The following is a 21978-nucleotide window of genomic DNA, read 5'->3' on the forward strand; positions in this document are numbered from 1 at the left end:
GAAGAAAGCAAATATTTAGATGAGCTTCTGCATTGTTTTGTTACTGTGTTTGTACAGAGTGAGTTTGTGGAAGCTTTTTAGACCAGGGTGCTTTCTAGGGCAGCACTGGTAATGTAAGTTGCATGCAGCTCTAGCTTTTGGAGTGATGAGGAGCACAGGCTTTGCTGGAAGCATGTTCTCTGTAATTTTACAGTTTATCACTTCTGCTGTTTGCATCCTTACTAGAGCCTAACCGTTAAAAGCTATTTCTGGGCTCCGTGCATTTGTTACAAGTAGTGTAAATATGATTTACGTGATACTCTGATTTTATCTATTTATTTAAGTGTTCCTTGGTCTTTATATTGAGACTGCAAGAGGGCATGGTTTTCCATAATAGTGGGAGCAGATTTGTAAATATTTTGTATGATTCTTATGCAAGTGAAGATAGCCAAATTAAATATTTTTGTGTTTGTGTCTTTTACATTTGCTGTATCTCAGTTGTCCTTCTAAACACTTCTTCATTTGTAAGGGAAAATAGAATACATGTGTTAATGATGAGTATTTGTGCAATGTTACTCAGTTTTCCTCCAATTTTAAAGAAAATAGTTTAAGAAATTTTTAATATTTAAATAATTTAATAAATTTTAAATATTTTATTTATTTGTAATTTTTAATAGTTAACATTTGCAGCAAATCATGCAAATACTAGTACAAAGGTAGTTTTAGTGTGTCAGCTATCAGTTTTATCATTCTAGCAGTTTTTCCAATGTAATCTATTGGATTAAACATTGAGCTGTATGCCAGCAAACTCCTGCATCTTCTGCTTTTGTCAGCCGGTGGCTGTTGTACTCTTTTCCATGTTGTAGATCACTTCATGGCTATTTAGTTATGCATCACAGCACTCTATTGAGCTAAGTTATTGCCACTCCCACACTTTAAATACAGTGAGAGTAAATGTCAGAAAGACTGTGACTTGCTTGGGGTTATGCAGTCAGACTGAGAAATTGAAAAAGAAAGAAGAGACCAGGTTTCTGATTATTTCCAATACATTAGGCTGTGATATGAAAGAATCTGCATAAGAGTAATAAACCTATGAGGGACTTACCTTTACCCCGTGCAAAGTCTGAAAATACCCAGGTTTTAAGCAGAGCAGCCAGCACAGTCAGAAACTGAAAACCACCTTAAAAACAATGGATTGTTCAACTGTTAGTGATATTGGATGCTGTGTTTTATGTGGCCCGCTTCTGGTACGTGGTGCCTCATTTTTCCGAACAGAAAGACTGATTTGAAATTACAGGTAATAACATTTGTATGTAAGGGCTGATATTTTGAGCTATCTGAAGTTTAATGAGAAGAATTTAAGATTTTGTTCAACATGGTTTGTACCTCATTTGTATGAGTTCCTGTATACTTAAAAAATCAGTATGTAGGTGTTAATGTTGTATAACTTCGTCACAGAGTGTTTCCAAGGTGTTTAGCTTGAGACTTTGAATCTAGTTTTATGGTTTTACAACACTGCCAATTCTTACTGTCTTATAAAGGTGCTTTGTATTATCAGCAGTGAGATTATGGCTTCATAATTTTTATTGCAGATAAGGATGTTACTGACAGCAGGACTACATTAATTGTCAGACTATACAGATATGAATACTACTGTCAGATGCTTTAATGCCACCTCCATTTATTGCCTGACAGCAAGTAAAGGAGTCTGGCTTGATTGCTCGTGTTGAAGAAGAAATGAGGGTATTTTGTGTCTGGGCTGAGTGCTGCTGAGAGGCCTGTGATCTCACGAGCTTGTTGTGTTCAGTCTCACGTGGAGCAGTACAGGTGGGGCTGTGCAGCTGCTCAGCCCACAGATGCAGAGCAGGATTACAACCCACGTGTCTTTTGTGGGTTTGGTTCACCATTTGATCTAGCAAACCTACCTAGTGAGATAATCAGCGTCATCAGGTGCATCTGAATTTTCCTCAATCTGAGCTGGTAGAAAACAGTAGCTACCAGAACACAGTGCTGTGTCATTCAGCAGTGGCCTGTAACTGCCCCTTGAAATTGACAGGCTTTTACTCTGGTACATCAGTGTACCAATTTACATTTGGTACATCAGTGCCCCCACATTTTACTGGCTGTTTTTGCTCTCACTAGTTTGAAAATAACGCATTTCATAGTTTGATGTAGTCCTGTCAGTGGATACCCTGGATGCTGTTGAGATATAGCTGGGTGATGTTAAATGTGATCGGGAGGTTTCCTTAAACGGAGTACAGAATGGAAGTTGACAGCAACCATTCATGTTTAATTTATGGCTTAACTTTTCAGACTGAGAAACTTGTTTTGAAAGTATAAAGCTATAACCAGGTGGGTTTGTGTGCGTTTAGCTGAAAGAATTTTAAGTTCCCATCTTCTGATGGAGCCTGCCTCCTCCTCAGTACTGTGCCCAGAGTTAAATGCCCAGTGTCTGACAGTACATGAGCCCAGGCATTTTAGTGAGAAGTAGAACAGGAATTGAGCCATTACTGAAAATGGTTTAACTTTTGCATTGAAATAGATTATGAACAATCAGGCATTATGAACTTCAGCTGGAGGGGAGGGGCTAGCAGCAGAAGAGACAACATTGTAAGCTGCTTGAGGTCAGTATGAACATGATGTTGCATACTTTATTTAGGACATGTTTCTTTTCTACTAGTTATTTGTCTTTCAAGACCTGCTTATTCTTATTGTCATACTTTCTGAGGTTTGGAAGCAAAAATTGCCATACTATTGTGCATACCTCTCTTTTGATCCATGAATGTTTTCCTTTTCTTCACAGAAGGAAGTTTACCCAACAGTAACTGATTCAGCTATTTGCCTAGGGCTGTAGATGACAGATGCTCTCAGTGGTCCGTGTGTTCTCAGTGGAATTTAAGCCCAAGTGCACATGCAGTCTTTAAAAGGCCTTTCCTGGTTTTGAGTAGTTTTGCCCTTAATTTTTTTTTCACATTAAGTTCATTGTTCAAGTCTGTTTTGTGAAGTTTGAGCTTTGCTGCCTAAATACCCTTTGTGTACATGTAATCAGTGAAGTGGTTAAACATCCAGAGATATTCTGATTAATATCTGTATACACCAGCATACTCCAAACCATGTTGTTTCTATATGCCAAAGTGGGGGAGACTTGCAGAGAGGGTTAGATTATTCTGATATGTTTTCCTGTGCAGGCTCTTGTTTTAAAAGTTCCGCTTTTCAAGTGTGCTTTGAGTTACTTCCTCTACCTCATTGACAAATGTGAAATAGTCATGTCCTCTTACAGCTGAGTTCTCAGTTATAAATGACAGAATGCTTTTCCAAAGCCATTTATGCTCAAGGTCTTATATAAAAGTCATTGTTGGGGCAAAAGAAATCTGACAAAAACTTGAAAATTGCTCATTTCCCCTTCCTTCTCATAAGAACTTTGATGTGTCTGAGATATCTATTTGGCTATCAACTTAATAAAAATAAAAGGCATGTAAAGGGCAGATAACCAACACTGAGGAAGCAAATTGTCTCACATTTTAACCTTCTGTACTCAAAGCTTTGTGCCAAAGATTTACTGATGTTAAGTACTTTCTTCAGACACCAAAAGCCTTTCCTCTTCCTTTCCACATTAGCGTTTTGTCTGTGCAGGCCTTTGACTATTGATTAAACATGCCTGTTCTTGAGTATGGACTGGTATCAGTGTCATGTGGTGTATTATATATACTTCATTGGTGGAAAACATTATTTATGGACATGTTTGGAGAGTACACCTAAAATCCTCTTGTCTTGCTGGACTAATCTACTGGCTCTGAAATGCTGCCTGTCTATTAGCTAGAAGAATCTAACTAAGGCATGGTGTGGTCTTCAAAAAAAAATTCCTTTTTATCAGCACCTTCCTGTTGAATGCTGAATCTGTATCCCAAGTGTCAGGCTTCGTGAATGAAATCTTGGCCTTCCTGGGGTGGGAGTTTTGGCATGAGTTCATCAGAGCCAAGGTTTCACCACAAGCTTTTTAACTAGCTCTTCTTCATTCAGACTTGTGTGATGGAGAAGTTTATCCCAGATCTGTCCCGGAAGCTGGAAGTGTTACTTTATTATTTTTGTTCACCTTGTTGAAATTTCCAAGGTCTCTACCATGTCTGCTTGCTTCCTGTTCTGTATATATCAATGCTCTTTGTGTATGTGGAGCAAATCGTGTTGAACTGTGATGGCTGTGTTGCTAATTGTTAATTAAGAATATGCATTTGAAGATACAAGATATAATTGTCTTTGGGAGCAGCTGCATAGGGTAGTTCCACTCCAGTAATTGATAGAATTACATTATGCATTGAATAATTAAGAGCATTGCACACCCACCATCCAACACTGATGTTTACTATCTTTGTGTAGGTACTTAAACACTTCTAGCATAAAAATGAGTCACTGATGCATTTTGTACAACCTACTGTAAGCATGGGTAAATGCAAATTGTAAAAAGAAGAAGCTGGTTTGGTATCGGCTTTCTACCACACACAGGAAATAAATGGGTGCTACCCTCTGTGTTTTTAACAGTGGCATTTAAGTTTCTATCTTCTGGTTGTTTTGAAGAGAGATGACATGTCTGTTTTGATGGGGTGGGGAGATTCTCAAGGCTAAATGCCTACTGACAAAATTATTTGAGACAACTGAACCATGCATCAGCAAGGGTAAATAATGTTTGTGGTAAAGGGAAAGAGCAGCTATTGACCAGATCCTGCTTTGTGGCAAGACTTCCTCCCTATGTGAATGTAAGAGCACAGTATTCAGACTTAACAGCACAAAGGGCTGAGACAGCCAATCAAGTAATGGTCTATTACTCTTCAATAGCTAGTCTGTAACATGATGGGGTGAGGAGCACCTACTGCTGAACAATGAGTGTGTGTGGTTTTAAAGTAACATACGTGGGGTTTGTATCTGCAGAACATAATTTGTCTGAGGAAATTAAACCTTTTCACTTACGACATGTATATATTATATCCCATCAAACTATTTGAGAAGAAAACATGACTAATTTTAAGGATTTTGACCATATGGCAGTATTCTTCCTTTAGAGAAACAGGAAGGTTGACATTATGCCATGTGAGGTTGTTTGCCAGTTACTGAGCAATTCTGACATGCTTGCACATATGGAGAGCAAGCAGATATCAGTTCCGCTTTGCTTAGCATTTATGAATCCCTGCAGTGCTGAATAGAGTTGCTGCACTTTCCTCAGCCATCAGCTGGGTTTTGTTTGAGTTTCTTGTGAGCTGCACTCTGGTCCAGCAGGCAGGCTGTGCTCTCTAGCATGATCCTTAGACTTTTCCCAGCCGCCCACTGCCCTCTGCTAAAGGAAGGAGCAGCTGTTATAAGCATCAAGTGTAGACTACAAACAAAATCCTTCCTCCTCCTGCTTTCAAACCTGCTGCTAGGCCTGACCTTATGTGAGGCTGCTGATAATTCTGTTAGGGCTGGATTTACCTAAAGCAGTAGCTGTACCCTTGGTCTTTCCTCTCCCATTCCCTCAAGGGGAGTGTTTAGTGACCCTTTAGGGTTTGGCTGAGTTTTCTTGCTTGCTTTTGAGTTTTACTGCTGGCAGAAAGTGACTTCTCAGGAAGTCGGCTAGAAAGGTTTCAGAGTAGACAGAAAATCTGCCCAATAACATTTGCTATATCCTGAAATAAAATTTGGAAAGACTGAGAAAGCAATGGCACAGGTTATCCTCTAGTTTGGAATGGTCTCAGTGCAGGGCCAAGTTCTTCCAATATTCATTTTTCCAGACAGTTTGGAGCAAGGGAAAATAAAGCAACATTCACCAGTGTTATCACAGTCCTGAATTTGAAATTCAAAAAAAAAAAACCAGTGCTGGCATTAGTCAGTCATGAGCTGTGATTCATGTCACCTGCTTAGTCTTGTCCTCCCCTACAGCTCATGTCTGTTACATCTCTTCCCTCCTTCATCTCCAGGAGCTGGGGTGAAACTTCTTGCAGTCACACTCTACCAGCAGGATAAAGAGTAAGGAGCCAAAAGTGGGTCCCAGTCCCTCTTTCCACACTACTGAACAATGAGCAGAGTTGAGTTATGTTGGGAAAAGTGTCCCCATATGGAATAAATGTGTGGAAAAACTTTGATCCAGGTGCACTCCCACCTTTGAGGGGAAAATTCCCAGCAAAATTGGGTCTGCTAGTGAGAAGTAGAAAGGTGGGTGACCACAAACCTCTTGTCCAGCAGGTTGAATAGTAAACAATTACCTTATTTAGGAGTTTCTGTGATATCAACTATTGTTCTTTGGTAGAGGCAAATTATCATGCTGTGTGAGCCCTGGATATTAAGACTGTTGACCTGATACCTAATATTCAAGCAAACTGTATTTTCTGGTTTTGTTTAAAATAAGCAGTAAAGACTTGTTCTTTTCCTTTGATGTTTTTAAAAAGTGAAAGATTTCTAAAAATGTGGCAGTAATAAAAATGATGGAGCCCTGATTGAAACTTGCTTTAAAATGATTAAGGAAATTTGGTAGATTTGGCTTCTGTCTTGAACTTAGGCAGACAGTCTTCTGGGCACCTTCTAGAGCCTGAGATAGGCACAAAAGTTCCTGGTATTTGTCAGTGCTTTTTCATAAATATTTCTCTGAAAAACCAGATTACATCTGTTTTGAACTAGGTTGCATGTTGCATCTGAATCTACAGTCACTGGTTCATGTGGGGTGTGTCAGATTCCGGGGCAAAATGTGTGCAGTTACTGCACTCTGACAGAGCTCCCTGTGGTGTCCTGGTGACCTTGCAAACACTGCCTCTGAGGTCTTGTTCAAGATGCTAAAACTGCTTTATGTCAGGATGGCAGAACTTTGTCATAACAGTAACTTTAGGATAATCTGTGGTCATGCATTTTCTTTTCCTTCAAAGTCCTGTGGTTGAATTAAACCACAAATTTGCAACTGCTGGAAACATGATACAGTTAGGTAGGATTTGTGTACTTTTATTTGCTTTATAACTGTTTTCTAGTGTTTCAATCCACAGTGACTCGTGGCTGCATTCCAGGCAGAAAGGAGGTGGTTGGAGACAGGCTTTTCCTGTATCTATAAAACCAGGACTTTGAGTCTGCTTTTTCTTTTCTTTGCCAACTTGCAATCAGTTTCAGTTTAGTTTTCAGATAACGGAGTGTGTAGTAAAGGTTGTATTTAACAAGCATGGTGTAATTTGTGTTTTCCTCAGTAAGACCTTTCAACTTTTTGTTACTGATGTCCTTTTGAATACTGTCTGCTTCCCTACAAGAAATTCAGTCATCCAGTGGCTTCTTTAATCAGTACCTGCAAACTGGAAGCCGGCTGGCTCTGTTATGTGGTGTTAGATGTGGTTAGGAAGGAGGTGCAACCTGTGAACCCACCCTCCCTATCAGCCAGAGCTGATGGAAAAGGAAGTGTTCAGCAGTTGGACTGGCACTCCCTTCAGCTTGTTCCTTGGAAAGGGATCCTGCCCTTCCAAAGGAGAAGGTTATGCTAGTAAGCATAGGTGCTTCTAGGAACACCCTGAAATATATTTGTTCATGGAAATGTTTTGAGTAATTAATACATGCTACTTCAGAATTGTCAAACCTCCAGATTTTTTCTCAGAATTATTTAGCTCTGCTAAAGGGAGAAAAGCATTATAGCCTGATTATGCAGGACTGAGTTGACTGGCTCCGAAGGAGGGATTCTCTCTGAGCAGGATGAAGCCACTCCTCCAGCTTTTTGGTAAAAGGGAATTTTTTTTTGTTCTGTTGCATTTTCTAATCTTTCCTGCTTGTAAACTCTGCAGACCTACTACAATAAAAGACTCTAGTTATTACTACAGTAGTTCTTTTAGTAATAAAAACATAAATTACTTTCTTATAAACTGTCAGTCAAAGATCATTGCAATTCTCTGTTTCTGTGGTACATTAATCCATTATAGGTTGACCTTCTTTTTGATTAGATGAACTTTTGATCTTATGATACTGATTTATTGCAGTTTTCTGTCTTCCCTTTGCAAAATGAATTATCTGGTATTTTTTAAGCCCAACTAATGCTATTTCTCAGGAGTGAATTTATTCAGATGAATCCTTGTGTTTTGCATAATGCTATAATTGATTTGGGAAAAAGTATTTTGTTTACGTAAGAGTAACATTTTCTGTAAACTAAAGCCTGAAAGTGTGTTGCTGTAGCCTTATTTCAAGGTATTTGAGTTTTTAAGTGGAAGAAAAACACTGGAAGATGTTTTGGGAATAGTTGTAGTCTGCTGGTCCCAGTGATCCCATGACCTCTGTTTTGCTGTAGGAAGCTTAGAGTCACTTTTTGAGCAGCTGACCGTTTTCAAAGCTTTCACAAGAGAAAGATAAAAGCTACAAGAAAAAATGGCTTTTAGCCCATAAGAGGCAGTACTATAATTTTATGCTTAATGTAGCTAGGAAAATGTGGGATAAACTGCTGATTTTTAAAAACAGTTTTTCAACCTAATTTCTGAAATGAGGAGCTTCCATTTTACTCAGTCTGTGTGAGATTGAGCAAATGGCCACTTCAAGTTTGCTCTCAAGCTCATCTAAGTGCATTGAAGCATTCTTTCTGAGAAGGGTCAGTCTCACTTTTGTTTAAGACCAGCAGAAATATTTCTACAAAAACATCTGTATGGCTTGGTGTTTTCTACAAAGGGATATTTTCTCTGAAGTTGCTAAATCTCATGTTCTTGTCTCTTAATTTCTTCAAAACTTGTATTAATGTTCTCTGGTAGTTAGCAGGATATCAACAAAGATAGCAGTAGTGGGTTTTACAGGTTCATAATATAAATTTATTCTCCAGAGACGAATGATTTAGATCCTGTGATAGAATATGCACCCAGTGGGAGAGAGAACATTGAGGTGTAAGGAAAATATAGTAAAACAAAAGCAAGAAAGCTGTTTTGCTTAAGCAGAGCTCTTAACTGATTATGTTCCCAGCCCTTGTCACATACATCTACAGTGGGCATTGCAGTGGTACTGAGACCTTAAGAGCTAGATGTAGAAGTGGCTTTATGCAATTGTGCAGAGAAGTCCTGCTCTTATGTGTGAGGACAGGCTTCAATTTGGAAGCCAATGTCAGATGCTGACTTTGGCACACACTGACAGGGGAAGGAGAATACCTGTGTCACTGAAACGCAAATCAGGAGTGACAGCTGACTGCAATGTTTGATTTTTGCATTGGGGTGGTGGTTTAATTATTTTGTTTAAAGTGATGCAAAAGACACATGGCAGAAGCCTTGTTTGAAACTCACTCACTCATCTGGGTACTTCCCTGTTCAAAATTCCAGCGAGCTGCTCTGGTGCCTCTGCAACTTTATACAGATTAAAGAGCTTGTCTTCAGCTAGTGAGGTTATCTTCCTTTTTTTTTTTTGGATTAACACCAGTATCATCTGCCACATGTATTTTAAGGGTCTGTGTTCCAGCCCTCAAAAGCGTTACTGAGTCAGAGTACTGAAGGTGTAAGTAGATGATAAAGGTTTGGGGAGTGAAAGCATGAGCATGAAGTGTGCATTCAGTGTAGGGCAGAAAGAACGGTACTGAATAAGGGATATACACTAGGAAGAGGAGAGAATAACTGTAGCAGTAAGAAACAGAATGCCTCATAGGCACCTTCAGGACAAGTATTCAGGCACTGAGTCCAGTGTTTGTGCTTCTTAATGTAAGAGGATCAGGGAATGACTTTGGACTAAACTTCGGTGTGTTCATGCTCCTTAAGTATTGCTGCACTCATTGCTAGGTGCAACCTGAGGCCAGGGTTTCATCTTCATCCTCCTCTGTTGCTCAGGACGGACATCCCCATAAGGCAAGAGGTTGAAGTAATTAGTCACAAGAGATAGGGAAGCTGCTGGCAAGACTTTTGGTCCTGTGCAAAAAGAGCAAAGGTCGAATCTGGAAGATCTTATAAAAGGGGTGGCAAAATAATTTTGTGTGATGTGAGGTAAAGATGATACCCACGTTAGAGCTGTGACGAATTAGCAGGGTGGATTTTAGCATCCTTTAGTACAAAGGATGGACGGGAGAGTATGAAAACGAAAGGCTCACTTTTGGCTATGATAATTTGCAGAAGATGACTGGGCACTGCTGGCATGTCAGATTTGGTCAATCACAAAATGTGTTTTGCATTTACTGTATACATACTGTAAAAGTGATGCTGGGTATTTGTCAGTGGGAGTGGCTACTCACCTTTTGAAATATAATGGAATTAATCAGAGGAATACAGTTGATATTCATGTTTGCCTTTATTTTCTTAGCAAATTGAAGGATATTATCTTGGCCCAAGTCTTAATAAATGATGTGATAGTAAGGAGTTGAAAACTGTAACAGTAGATGCTGTGAATGCTAGCGACATGATTGCACATTTTAATGTGCGCTTTTTTAATAGCTGTTTGATAAAGTTTTATTGATACTTGTCTTACGATTTATATTGCTTAATAGATTTTATTTTTATAATGTTTTAAACATGTAGGTGTTAATTTATAACACACTTCTGTGGTATCACTTTTAGCTACAGTCTTGCAGATACTTGCTTAATATTTAAAATGCTAATTACTACTTCAACACAGCATTTCTGTGTCACTCCATATCCTTCAATGAGTACAACATGTAGAGATAACATAGTGGTGGGAATTATGCACCCAAATTTAGTTGAATGATGCTAGTCTGGATTCTCTGGCAGTTGAAAGACCTTAGCTATACAGCTCTTATTTAATCTTTAGACTTCTGGAGTTACTTGCACAAACTGGCTTACTTTGGTTGAAGTTGGAATGGTGTGACTGCCTATGCATAAAACTAACTTTTCCTGTGGTGTTTTTGGTGTGTTTCAGGGGAAGGTCCACCTGGAGCTGAGACTGAGTGAAGTCATAACAGACACTGGCGTTGTCTGCCATAAGCTCGCTACACGGTAGGACTTGAAATGTAGCTGTGAAGTTATGAGAAACACACTGATTGCAAACAGTGTGCAGTGCTTAATTTAAAAATAGTTGGAGGAATCAACACATTTATTTGGACATTGAATGTTCTTAATCCGAAATATCCTTGTGAATTTATAGGGTGTGAGATATTTTTATTTTCCCTTCTCCTTTTCTCCACACAATCTATGTAATTTTCTTCCTGATAGTCTTGAATGTTAATAAATCCCTTACCCAGTTTAGTCATGGGTAAGTACTAAAAAGACATCAAAGGGTAATGTTAATGTCCTTCTAATTTGCATTAAGGACCTTACCAGCTAAGTAAATTTGTAGCACAGCTTGTGTGATGAGAGAGTGTTACAGAGCTGATTTGAAACAAAAGTTTGCTATCACTTACTAAGGCAGCCTCAGAATCAGCCATTCAGTCTCATTCAAGTCCAAACAGAGATGTCACTCAAACGGCAGTAAAAATTTCTCTGTCCTCTGAGGAGGAGCCTGGAACACCACTAATATCTGGCCACACCGAAGCCTTTCAGGTTACCTCAGAAGCCATGGCAGAGCTGGTTGGCTTCTGTGAGGAATGCTTTGTGTCCTCTGGCAGAAGAGCTGTCAAAAATCAGACTGCTGGCATCGTACACTTCTAGCTGTTTGGCAGTCATGTCAATATGATAAATGCTCTGCTAGGAAAGTTCTGACCAGCTGAATTTTCAGACCAGTATTTAATATCACTTTGTTGCTGACTCGCTAAGGCTTTGTCCTGGTAGTCTTTACATCACAAATGCTGGTGACCCATATGGCGACCTCCATCACTGTAGGCCCACTCTTGATAGGAGGATATGCTGGGCTAAGTGGTCCTGCCTGCCTGTGCATAGCTCCTCTGGCCATGCAGGTCCCAGCAGAGCTCTGCAGCAGGTACACTTGAACCCTTTCTCTCTGTAGTCTGCTGTGATGAGGCAGAGCGAATACCAGGGGATAGTCTGCTGCAAGTTGCTTTGTGTGCTCTGAGCTCCAGTGAACTTGTTAACCAGGGCTCTTAACAATACTGCTGGAACACAGCTGTACCTCTTTGAGAACAAAAATTGCTGTGTCAGTATAGCTGTGCACTACTTGGAGGGCCCAGCCCTCCTCTAGCTGCTACCTGAGGACTCTCATTATGTCATTTTCCATTGTGCATTTTGAATATGACCAAGCGATGATGGTCACGCATTCTGAGAAACCAGAGTTCAAACCTCTTATCTACCACATCCTAGGCTGGCATCTTTTGTTTAAATGTTGTTTGTATTGCTATTGGTCCAAAGGCTTTGCAGGACAGGGGGAACTAGAAGGTGGAAAAAGGCAACTTCTTTGTCAGAGAAGGGTGTATGTGTATGGGACATACAGGACAGTGGGTTTAACATTGAGCTTGGACTCTCCTTGATGCAAGCCTGGAGGATAGTGTGCTTAGAGAGGAAAAAGGAGCACAGTTGTCCTGATTACCACATTGAGGGGTTTTTGGTTTAGCCTTTCTGAAAGTATGTGCTGCACTCCTTAGATGTGATGCAGCTGCAGAGCCTTCTGTTCATATCCTTTGAGCCCTAATTGTGAGCTGAGATCCTGTGATGTTTGTGACTCTGCAGACGTAGATTAACTGAACTGCCCTCCTGCTCTCGTCTGTTTTGAATAGCTAGGTGGTATACTGAACGATCTTCAGAAGTGTTTGCCTCTGTTTGTTTTATTCTGAGAGAGTGTGTCATACCACATCCAGCTGTCATTTTTAGGTTTTGTTTTCAGTTAAATGGGACCTGGTAACATTACAGTACCAATGCATTTTTCAGTGAACTTCCTGAAATGCTAGCAATAGGTGTCTGAAAAGGTCCTTCTTAATACGTAATACATGCAGCTTCTTGCTTCATGAATAGCAATAAGGCATTGACTACCTTGACAGCGTGATTTTTCTGGCTTTCTATTCGTTTGGACAGACAGCTTTTAAATACTTAATCAAATTTTTGCTTATATATCCTTGATGTGAAGACTATTTCATTAACTTTCTACAGTGCAGCGAAAAAACCTTAGATTGGTTTGTGAAGCATTCTGTAACCATGATTTGCTAGGTATTATTCAATGTATTAGCTGCATTGTGTAGAAAAATCATGAGGTTTTAACCTCTGAATCATAATGAGTGCAGGTGTCTTAGAAACAAAATTTGAGAATCACAGCTCAAGAAAGCCTTTGTCTGCTGAAACTGTCTTTTCCCATTGACACCTTCTCTTCAGTACCTGACCTGGGCACTCTGGCTTTGTCTGGTTTCCACATTTATTTGTTATGAGCAGTAAGTGACAGTAGAGCTTAGCAGTTCAAATAAGAAAAGTGGGAGAGGAATGTTTCTAGAGCATGTAGTTCCATTGATGCAGGTTTTGATGGCAATGTGTCCTAGTTGTGAGAAGGAAGAAGGGAATGATTGCATCGGGGGGGAATAAAAACACTTCAGAATGTAGTCCAACATTTTCTTCATGCCACACTGGTTGCTTCAGGAAGGTCTACAGCAAACTGCAGCTCTTAACATTTTTCGACATGATCTGAAATCTCTTTCAGGTTTGTTTATAGACATCTTGGTTCTAATGCTTCAGCGTGTAAGAATAGAGTGTGGGTGGTAATTAAGCAATGTGCAGCTAAATGTCTGTGTAGCTGGAGTTTGCCAGTGAGGAGAGCAGCAAAGGCAGGAGAGGCAGAACCTTTGTTAGAGTTAGGTCATGAGTGAAAAGCAGAGACTAGGTATTTTAGGGAAGTGCAGCTTCCAGCTGAGTATTGTGAAAATAGCTGATTTTCATGTGAATATCCTGTGGCTGTTACAGTGAACAAATACGACAAGGCTGTAAAAATATGAGCAAGAATCTAGAGTCACTTAATCTTAAAAACTGACTTGTTCTGATGAATCTAATGTTTGTCTTGTGAATTTCTTCGACTTTGTTTTTAAAAAAAAATTGTTTTTTAAATGAAGCATTTAGCTACAGAGATAAACAATACCCTGCAAATGACCTCATACATCTAATTGGTTGAATAGTTCAGGTTTGCAGGGAGAACAAAAGCTACATCCAGAGGGCAGCTGTTTAAAAACACCTTAGAGACACTTGCTTTTTTAAGCCCCAGAGTAGTGCTTGTTTTCAAAGACCACGTATGTAGGCTAAATGAAGACTTGGCCCAATCAGGAAACTTTTTTACCTCTCCAGAAGATATGAGCTTACCCACAGGTTTTTATCAGTCTGCTCTCTGAGCCTGTTCATATTACTGCCACCTCTGCATTCCAGAAAGCCTGGAAAGCAGCTGGGGCTGAGCCAACCTGCAGTCCCGTGGAGCATGCTGTGAACAGTCAGCTGGATGAATGGATTGAAAAATTCATCTGAATGGAAGGGCAAATTAAAATATTTAAGTGCTGAGCTCTTGAACATTAAGTAGCAGATTATTAAAAAATGCAAAAGGCAAGTGTGCTTCCTTAGCCCCTGAAGAGGAAGCAAAAAATTCAGTTCAAAAACTGTTACCTAATAGCTTCTCCTTAGGAAGCATTCAGTACTTTCATTTAGTCTTAAACCACTAAGCTGTTGTGCTTCATCAGAGGCCATAGTTTCAGCCAGCTGCTATGGCACAATATCTGCAGGGACTGAATCCCTGCAAAAGAGATTAAAAGGAGAAGCATTAGTGGATTTAAAAGTTACATTGACAGTACAGATGTAGGCACCACGCTCACACTGCTTGTGTCCCCCAGCAACATCTTCTGTTGTACTCTGTAAGAACCACAACTCTCGCTTTGGATGCTCCTTCTGGGAGGAGTTTGCTGCTTGTGGGCTCCCCCTGTGGGACCTGGTGCAAAGCCTGGTGGTCCTTGTGACTGGCCCCCATCAGTCTCCTGTATCCCAGTTACAGGACTTGGGATGCAGGCTTTGATGTGTACGTTCACACCATACAGAGAGAGCAGCCATACAGCCTGTTGACCACAGAGCCTTGCCCAAGTGTGTCAGATAAAAAACAACATTTATGGACTTTGTGGTTTGGTACCTTCCTGTAGCTGCATTTGTACTAAATACTATTGTGCCATGTAGTGAGTCACCTTGAATGCTAGGAAAAAGCAAGTAGGTTTGGCTGCTCCCCTTTCTGTCTTCCAGTTGCAAAAGATCTTGCACTGTGTTCCTCTACACTTTTTACAGCCACAGCTTTCCTGGCCCTCTGCACCGTCAGCCACTGCTTGTTGTGGCTGTCAGCATCTGGCCTCACCTTCCACTGGCTGTGAAGTGAAGGCTGTCTCCTGTTAGTCACCTGCCAGAAATCTATCTGTAATTTTATGGACATTTTTAAGATAGACCATGGAAAGAAGTGGTCAAGACTTCCCCATGCTTCCGGCTGCTTGTGTCCATACACACCCCTTTGTGCTGACACACAGCTTCTGGCAGCTGCTTGAACAATGTTGTATTTTATTTTTTTTCTCTTCATGCTTTTTAAGCTGAAACAAGCCTTAATCCTGTGTCTCTTAGAAACTGCACTTTTCTTTTTCTGTAATGCAGAGGAAGGAAAATGACCAGGAAAATATTCTCTTTCTGCAGCCATACTGGGTGGAAGTGTTTGAACTAAGTCATGAACAGTATGTGTCTAGCCATAGTGTGTCTATTCATTTCTACATGAATACATCTGAAAATCAGTGGTGTGTACTTCTCCCTATTTTTTTTTTTTTTATGAGCCACCACTTCCCATATACGGAAACTTTTCCTGCTTTACAACTGAAGTACTTGGAAAGGATCCCTAGACCTTTGTAAACCTTTCCCTGCTGCTGCTAGAGCAGTTTTTGGGCAACATATGTGTGTTTAGCACAGAAAGGTGGTTCCCCAGAGGCTTCAAGGCCTCTGGGCTGTCCAGACAACTGTGTCATCTGTCAGAGCCACACAGGCAAGGAACAGCAGATACATGCACTTGTATTTATTTAAAGAAGAGGAGGGCTCCTGTAGATGGCTTTGTAGCAATCTGTAGGCTTTGCTGTGGTTAAGCTACTAGAGGCAACATTTAGAGGCAGTGTTCTGTATTTAGCAAGATGACATCTTGCAGCATGCCTGAAGGAACAGGCCGCTGAACTCCTGTTGAAAGTCAGAGTGAGCTGGGAGCCTGGCTCCCTGATCATCCTTTGAGAATTCCAGCATGTGTATGTAATTAGTCACATTTAAATGTCTGTATTTATTCAGTGTCCCCAGCTGCTCCTTCAAGTGTTGTCTTACGTCTTGTCTCTTAGTTTTAAAAAAGCTTGGAAACATCTGCTTTGGAGAGCTCACCCTTCCTCCCCTCTGCTTCCTTTATTCTCCCACCCAGTAAATCTATATAGCTAAATAACAACATATGTGCTTCAGAAGCCACTGCTGTCTTTTCTATGTAGTAACACAGTTTTCCAGCAAACAATTAATAAGTCTGCAAATACATTATCAATGCTGAAATTTTATTTCGTAAGTGAAGCTTATGTAGCTCTTGTATGGAAGTTGTGGCTGCTCTGCATTAATTTACGAATTAAGCGCTGTGCAACTCTCTTGAGGGCTCTACAGGCTCTATTCCGACCATGTGGAACAAAGCTGAATGGACAGTTTACAAGAGCAAGCAGGAGAGGAGACAATAAGTAGGTATGACATCCCTAAAAGAAACACTTCAGGGATTATTGAAAGAAAAGTGACTGATCTGTGGGCTCTAAAAGCCTGCTGAAGAGGAAGAGGGAGGTAAGGAAGAAGGTTTCATTTGTCAGGCGTGGTTAAAGCGGAAGGTCTCTGTGTAGGGATGGGAGTCCTGGGACTTGGTGATGGTTCCCTAGCCTTCCCTGCCATGTGAATAGAGCACAGAGCATGCAGTGAGCAGCATCTGACCTTCCTCTCTGACGGCTCACATTATAGATCTGAATTTCCTTGTCCATGAGCACTGCTGCTCACTGGTTGACAATCACTGCCCTAAATCAGATTGACTTTATGTAACTGTTTTAAAGTCTCTTATGCAATATGATGTTTCTAAGGTTAAGGTAAATGGTGCTTCATTTAGAAAATTTCAGAGGTTCAGCCTTTGCGTTTTGTTGTCACAACTCATGAAGGGCAAAGTTATATCTATCAAGTCTGGTTGAAGGGGCTGAGATAATGGCCACTCCTGCTTTTGGATCAGCAGTCTGGATCCTAATCTAAAGCATAAGAGGAAAACATGATCCCATCTTGTCTGGTGCAGGTTTGCTGTTTCCTCCTGTGATTGCATTTTGGAGACACCTTGAAAAGCTGCAGGTGTGTAGCTAGTCCTTCAGTCATGGAATATGCTTAAATGCATTTGTGTAAACATGCAGGCATCATCTTTGAGTCAGCCGAGAATTTCCCTTTACTAACTAGCTTGTTTCCTGCTTTCCTCATTTACGTTGGAACTAGTTTACTTTCTAGTACATAACTATCTTAATCAAATACCAGGAATAGGTAAAGAATTTGTCTAAAGGATCTCTTGGATTAAAGACAAAGCTTGGAAATGCATGGCTGTATTTACCTATTTGATGCTGGAGACCAAATTTTGTTGGCTTTCTGTTGTGGTCCTCTCTAATGCTGTTAAGAGCAGAGAGTGGGAGTGCAGGCAGAGTGACCAGTGAAGTTTTAGATCATACTTTTCTCTGCTGTTTTGTTGGGAGGGGTTTGTTTGTTTGTTTGTTTTTCCTGAATTCAGTTTTAATGCAGAAAACACTTTGACTCATTAATGGACTCATTGATGAAATTTCTTTAATGTCTCATAGTAATCTGGTTTTCTTTAATAGGTGGTGGTGAAGTCTAGTTACCTTTCAGTGGTATAGAGGAGGATTTGCTCCTCTCTTTTGAGTGTGGTGTGCTATATACCTATTTTCCTTTTCCAGATTGGAGCTGGTGTTTTGCCAAAGTGTCAGCAGGAACCAGGGTGTCTTTCTTCAGGGAGGCAATGTTTTGTTGCTCAGTGAGGCAGTCGTGCTCAGTCTCAAGGCTCTTGATGGTTATGTTGGCGTGGTGCAGGGCTGCAGCTCCTGTTGAGTGTTGAGGTAGCCTGAGGCCAGAGCTGGCAGTGGCTGCTTTTGCTGTGGTGATACAGCTCTCGGTGCTCATTGCCTACATCCAGAATGGGTCCATGAGCCACCCAGCCCTCTTGGATTTGCTGCTTCCAGTATAGAGAACATACATTTGTGTTGCTATAGAGAAGTGTCCATTCCACTGCAGAGACACAGAGCTTTGAACTCACTTCAGGGTCAAATGAAGTTTATTTTCCTGCCTAAAATATGACCTGCATCAATTAGGGGGAAAAAAGGTATTGCTAACTACAAGAAGTAGTAAAGTATGCATCAATATATGCCTAATGTATGCATCAATCAGGTGAACTCACAGTATTTTGAAAATTTTCAACTTCTGTTTGCTCCTGGGAAGGAATGCTAATGAAGGGATAAAGTGGTTTCACGGCTTCATTTTGAATAAACTCATGCATCCATTAAATGTGTTACAATCTCCTTTCTCTGGAGAGCAAGCAGGGCATCAAGCTGTGCCTTTTCCTGCAGGATTGCAGCTTGATCATGCTTTTAATCTTGTATGGGTTTCATAACAAACTGATGGGGGGAATGTGCTCAGAGGTTAAATCACATAGTATCTGGTACTTTTATCATGAAGTGCTGCAGTGCTGTGGGTTTGGGGAGTACAGAGGGGAAGAGATATGTGTCTTTATAAGGCTTTAACATAGTGCATCAATTTTTGCTTCTTTCTTCCCAGCTCTCATAACACTGAGTTTAAACTGTCTCTGCTGTGCTTCTTCATCCCCACCATAGCCTCTGTTGACTATTTTGTAGCCTAAATCAAGTTTCAATTGTTCTCCATTAAACCTTTGATATATAGAAATACTGTCTTCTGCTACTGCTGTGTTTCCCACTAAATGAAGTTTGTTTCATGCTTCTTTGTTTTTGTATTCCATGTTCCTTCAGTGCTTCTCCTCTGTTTATGGAATTCTGTATGCAAATCGCATACAAGTGTCATTTTATCAGTAATCCCAATCAACAGCAACTTCAATTAGACTCTCTTCCAGCAGAACATGTTTTAAAGTGCTCACCATTTTGAGATTGCATAGTCATCACATGGCTCTCTGGAATAGGTATAAAACTTGGTTTGTAATTACAGACTCAAATGTAAGTCTTAAGCCATTCTGTTTCAGCAGTAAATGCTGCTGTGTAAATAATGTGACAGTACTTCCTGTTTCACACAGAGTAGACACAGACTGGGATTGTAAAATGGAGGCAAATTAGTCAAGCATAAATCCTTATGGTAAATGATTTAATTTCTAAATGTGCTTGAGGTCACAGTGTAAGGGTGCTTGTGGGGCATTAGAGAGCATTCCTGTAGTGTCCATTGTAAAAGGTGCATAGACTTTGAGAATTGTGAATTGCTAGCACCTTCAGCAGGCTGTCAATGCCCCGGATGTCTGCAGTTTTTAGTTCACTGATGTCCTTTAATGATGATCAGCTGGAGGAATTCAATTACATATGAGGTAGGACCCTAGAAAAACCAGCTAGCTCGCTTGCAACACAACCTATATCAGAAGGTTCTTTGGAGTACACGGTATTTAGCATAATACAAGGGTGAACTTGTACCCTGTTTCTTTCTGAATGGCTCTTGGGATTTCTACAGCTTCTGTGGCAGGCACCATCCAAAACCAATGCTAGAGAAGTTTTTAAAGGAACAATGGGATGAGGCACAAATTACAAATCACAAATCACAGTTGTCTCTGCAAACTTTTCGTCTGTTGCTCCAAGAGCAACACTAGCCAACGTAATATTTGGGTAGCAGAATGGAGCTAGGTACACACATCAAGGTAGGATAGAAATAGGGGAAGCCGGAGGGTAAAGAGGAAGTTGCAGGGCCCCAAGTGTTGAGGTTGGACAATTTCTTTTTTCCATGTTTTTTTTTTTTTTTTTTTTTTGTTTCAGTTATAAGGAGAGTAGAGACATGGTACACAATACCTAGGAAACACTTGTCATTAACTTCATTGTTCACAGAAGGACTTGTTGAGAGGAAGTTACTGCAAAAAGTCATACAGTGGATGTAGCAATAATGAGAAAGTATCTCTTGGCCTACTCCATCTGGAATCACATTCATGCTTCTGGGTACATTATTGTACTGAGAATGCAACTAGTTATGTGCTATGAATGAGTACTTTCCAGAATCCACAGTGCTAAAATCACCTGGTATCAACTGTATGTCCCCCACTTGTCTGTCTTGGTGTAAACCTTTGACTTGGATGCCATTTTTTTGGAAATTTCAGTAAGAGCTGATTGTGGAAAAATTAACCTATTTTGCTAATTATATAATTGTAACATAAAAAGCATTTGTGAGTGAGATTAAAAATCTTTCAATACACATTTTTAATTTAGTGGCACTTTGAGACCTGACATTTTCACTGTCCCACTCCTTTCTGTCCTACAAGGTAGGTTGCTAATTTCTCTTTTATAGTTTTGTTCTCATAAATACTAGGAGAAAAGGGAAATACGCTGAGAGAAACTGCAGTAAGCACAGAAATTGTCAAGGAGTCTGTGCTTTTGGAGACAGTAATGTCTGCAATTAATTTTAACTTACTTTACTGTTGATCTCCTCCCAGGCTGATGGTTTTGTAATAATTTCATACAAGCTTCAAATGGAGACAGCGATTCAGCTAGACTGTGTACAACTGCAGATGTACTTGCTGTGTATGGTTTTACCACTTTTAGTTGTTTGACAGTCACTGCTGTATTGTCCAGTTTTATGCCCCACCAGCCCAAGCATCATGTTTGTAAAAGGTGGCTGAGTGTGACAGAAGACTCTGTTTATGTGCTCTTCAGTCAGAAGCTGCTGAGAGCTGCTGTGTGCAGCCCTTTTCTCCCTAAGGGCATCCAGGGGTGCTTACTTCTCTGCGTAGCCATTGAGTTTAGTAAAGTTAGTAGAGCTGGAATATCTTTTGAAATCTCTACCACTTATTCAAATTTAGTGGAAGATGCCAACTGGTTAAAAAAAAAATTGTCAGCAGGAGATTGATTGACAAGTATAGACAGAAAGGTTTTTCTCTTAAGCTTCTATCCTAAGGAGACCAGGCTAAAAAGCATGCTGTTAAATTCAGAAGTGTTCATGGCAGAGCTGCAGGAAAAAATAGAAGAGCTGGTAAATACGTGATTCACTGCTGGATTTACGCAAGAAAAGCTTTGATGACACCAAGATGGGGGGTGAGTGTTGATCTCCTGGGGGGTAGGAGGGCTCTGCAGAGGGACCTGGACAGGTTGGATCAATGGGCTTAATCTAGTGATAAAGGCTGCACTTTGAGTACTGTGTCCAGTTCTGGACTCCTCGGGTTAGGAAAGACCTTGAGGTGCTGGAGTGTGTCCAGAGGAGGGCAGTGAAACTGATGAAGGGTCTGGAGTGCATGTCCTGTGAGGAGTGGCTGAGGGACCTGGGATTGTTCAGTCTGGAGAGGAAGAGGCTCAGGGGACCTTCTCACTCTCTACAACCACCTGAAAGGAGGCTGTAGTCAGGTGGGGATTGGCCTCTTCTCCCAGGCAACTAGGGACAGGACAAGAGTACATAGTCTTAGTGCAAGGGGAGGATTAGGCTGGACATCAGGAAGAAATTCTTCACAGAAAGAGTGATTGGAAAAGGCTGCCCAGGGAGGTGGTGAAGTCACCATTTCTGGAGGTGTTTAAGAAAAGACTGGATGTGGCCTTGAGTACCATGGTCTGTTGACATGGTGGTGTTAGGTAATAAGATGGACTTGATGATCTGGGAGGTCTTTTTCAACCTAGCTGATTCTGTGAAATCTCAGTATGCACGTTATTTAGAAGAGAGTCCTTCTGAACGTATGGTTACTTACTCCTACCAAATGTGATAACCAATGTTAGGAAGCTCAAGAATAGTTGGAAAGAAGTAGTAAAACCATTGGGGCTGGGGAGTTTGTTTCTGTGTTTGTTTGTTGAAGTTTGTTTTTTTTGTCATGATCATTAATCAGCAAACAATTTCATGTGGAACATAGTGAGGATATTTTAATAGTTGTGATTCCTTTGAATTAAGCCTCGATTACTCTTCAGAAATGTGCTTTCAAAAGTAAGTCTCA

At 40.5% G+C, this 21978-nt stretch overlaps 1 protein-coding gene across 2 annotated transcripts in view; it reads left to right on the top strand.

Annotated features, from left to right (window-relative positions):
* Window positions 1-21978, top strand: part of RASA3 (RAS p21 protein activator 3) — a 172317-nt gene that overhangs the window by 103921 nt on the left and 46418 nt on the right. For both annotated transcript variants that reach the window (XM_066176708.1, XM_066176709.1), the window contains one exon: window positions 10795-10871. In XM_066176708.1, coding sequence (XP_066032805.1) covers window positions 10795-10871 — 77 coding nt within the window. The remainder of the gene's footprint in view (window positions 1-10794; window positions 10872-21978) is intronic.

Source organism: Chamaea fasciata, unplaced genomic scaffold, assembly GCF_029207755.1.
Source record: "Chamaea fasciata isolate MVZ Bird 193981 ecotype frontalis unplaced genomic scaffold, bChaFas1.0.hap1 SCAF_2, whole genome shotgun sequence".
Classification (NCBI taxonomy): domain Eukaryota; kingdom Metazoa; phylum Chordata; class Aves; order Passeriformes; family Sylviidae; genus Chamaea; species Chamaea fasciata.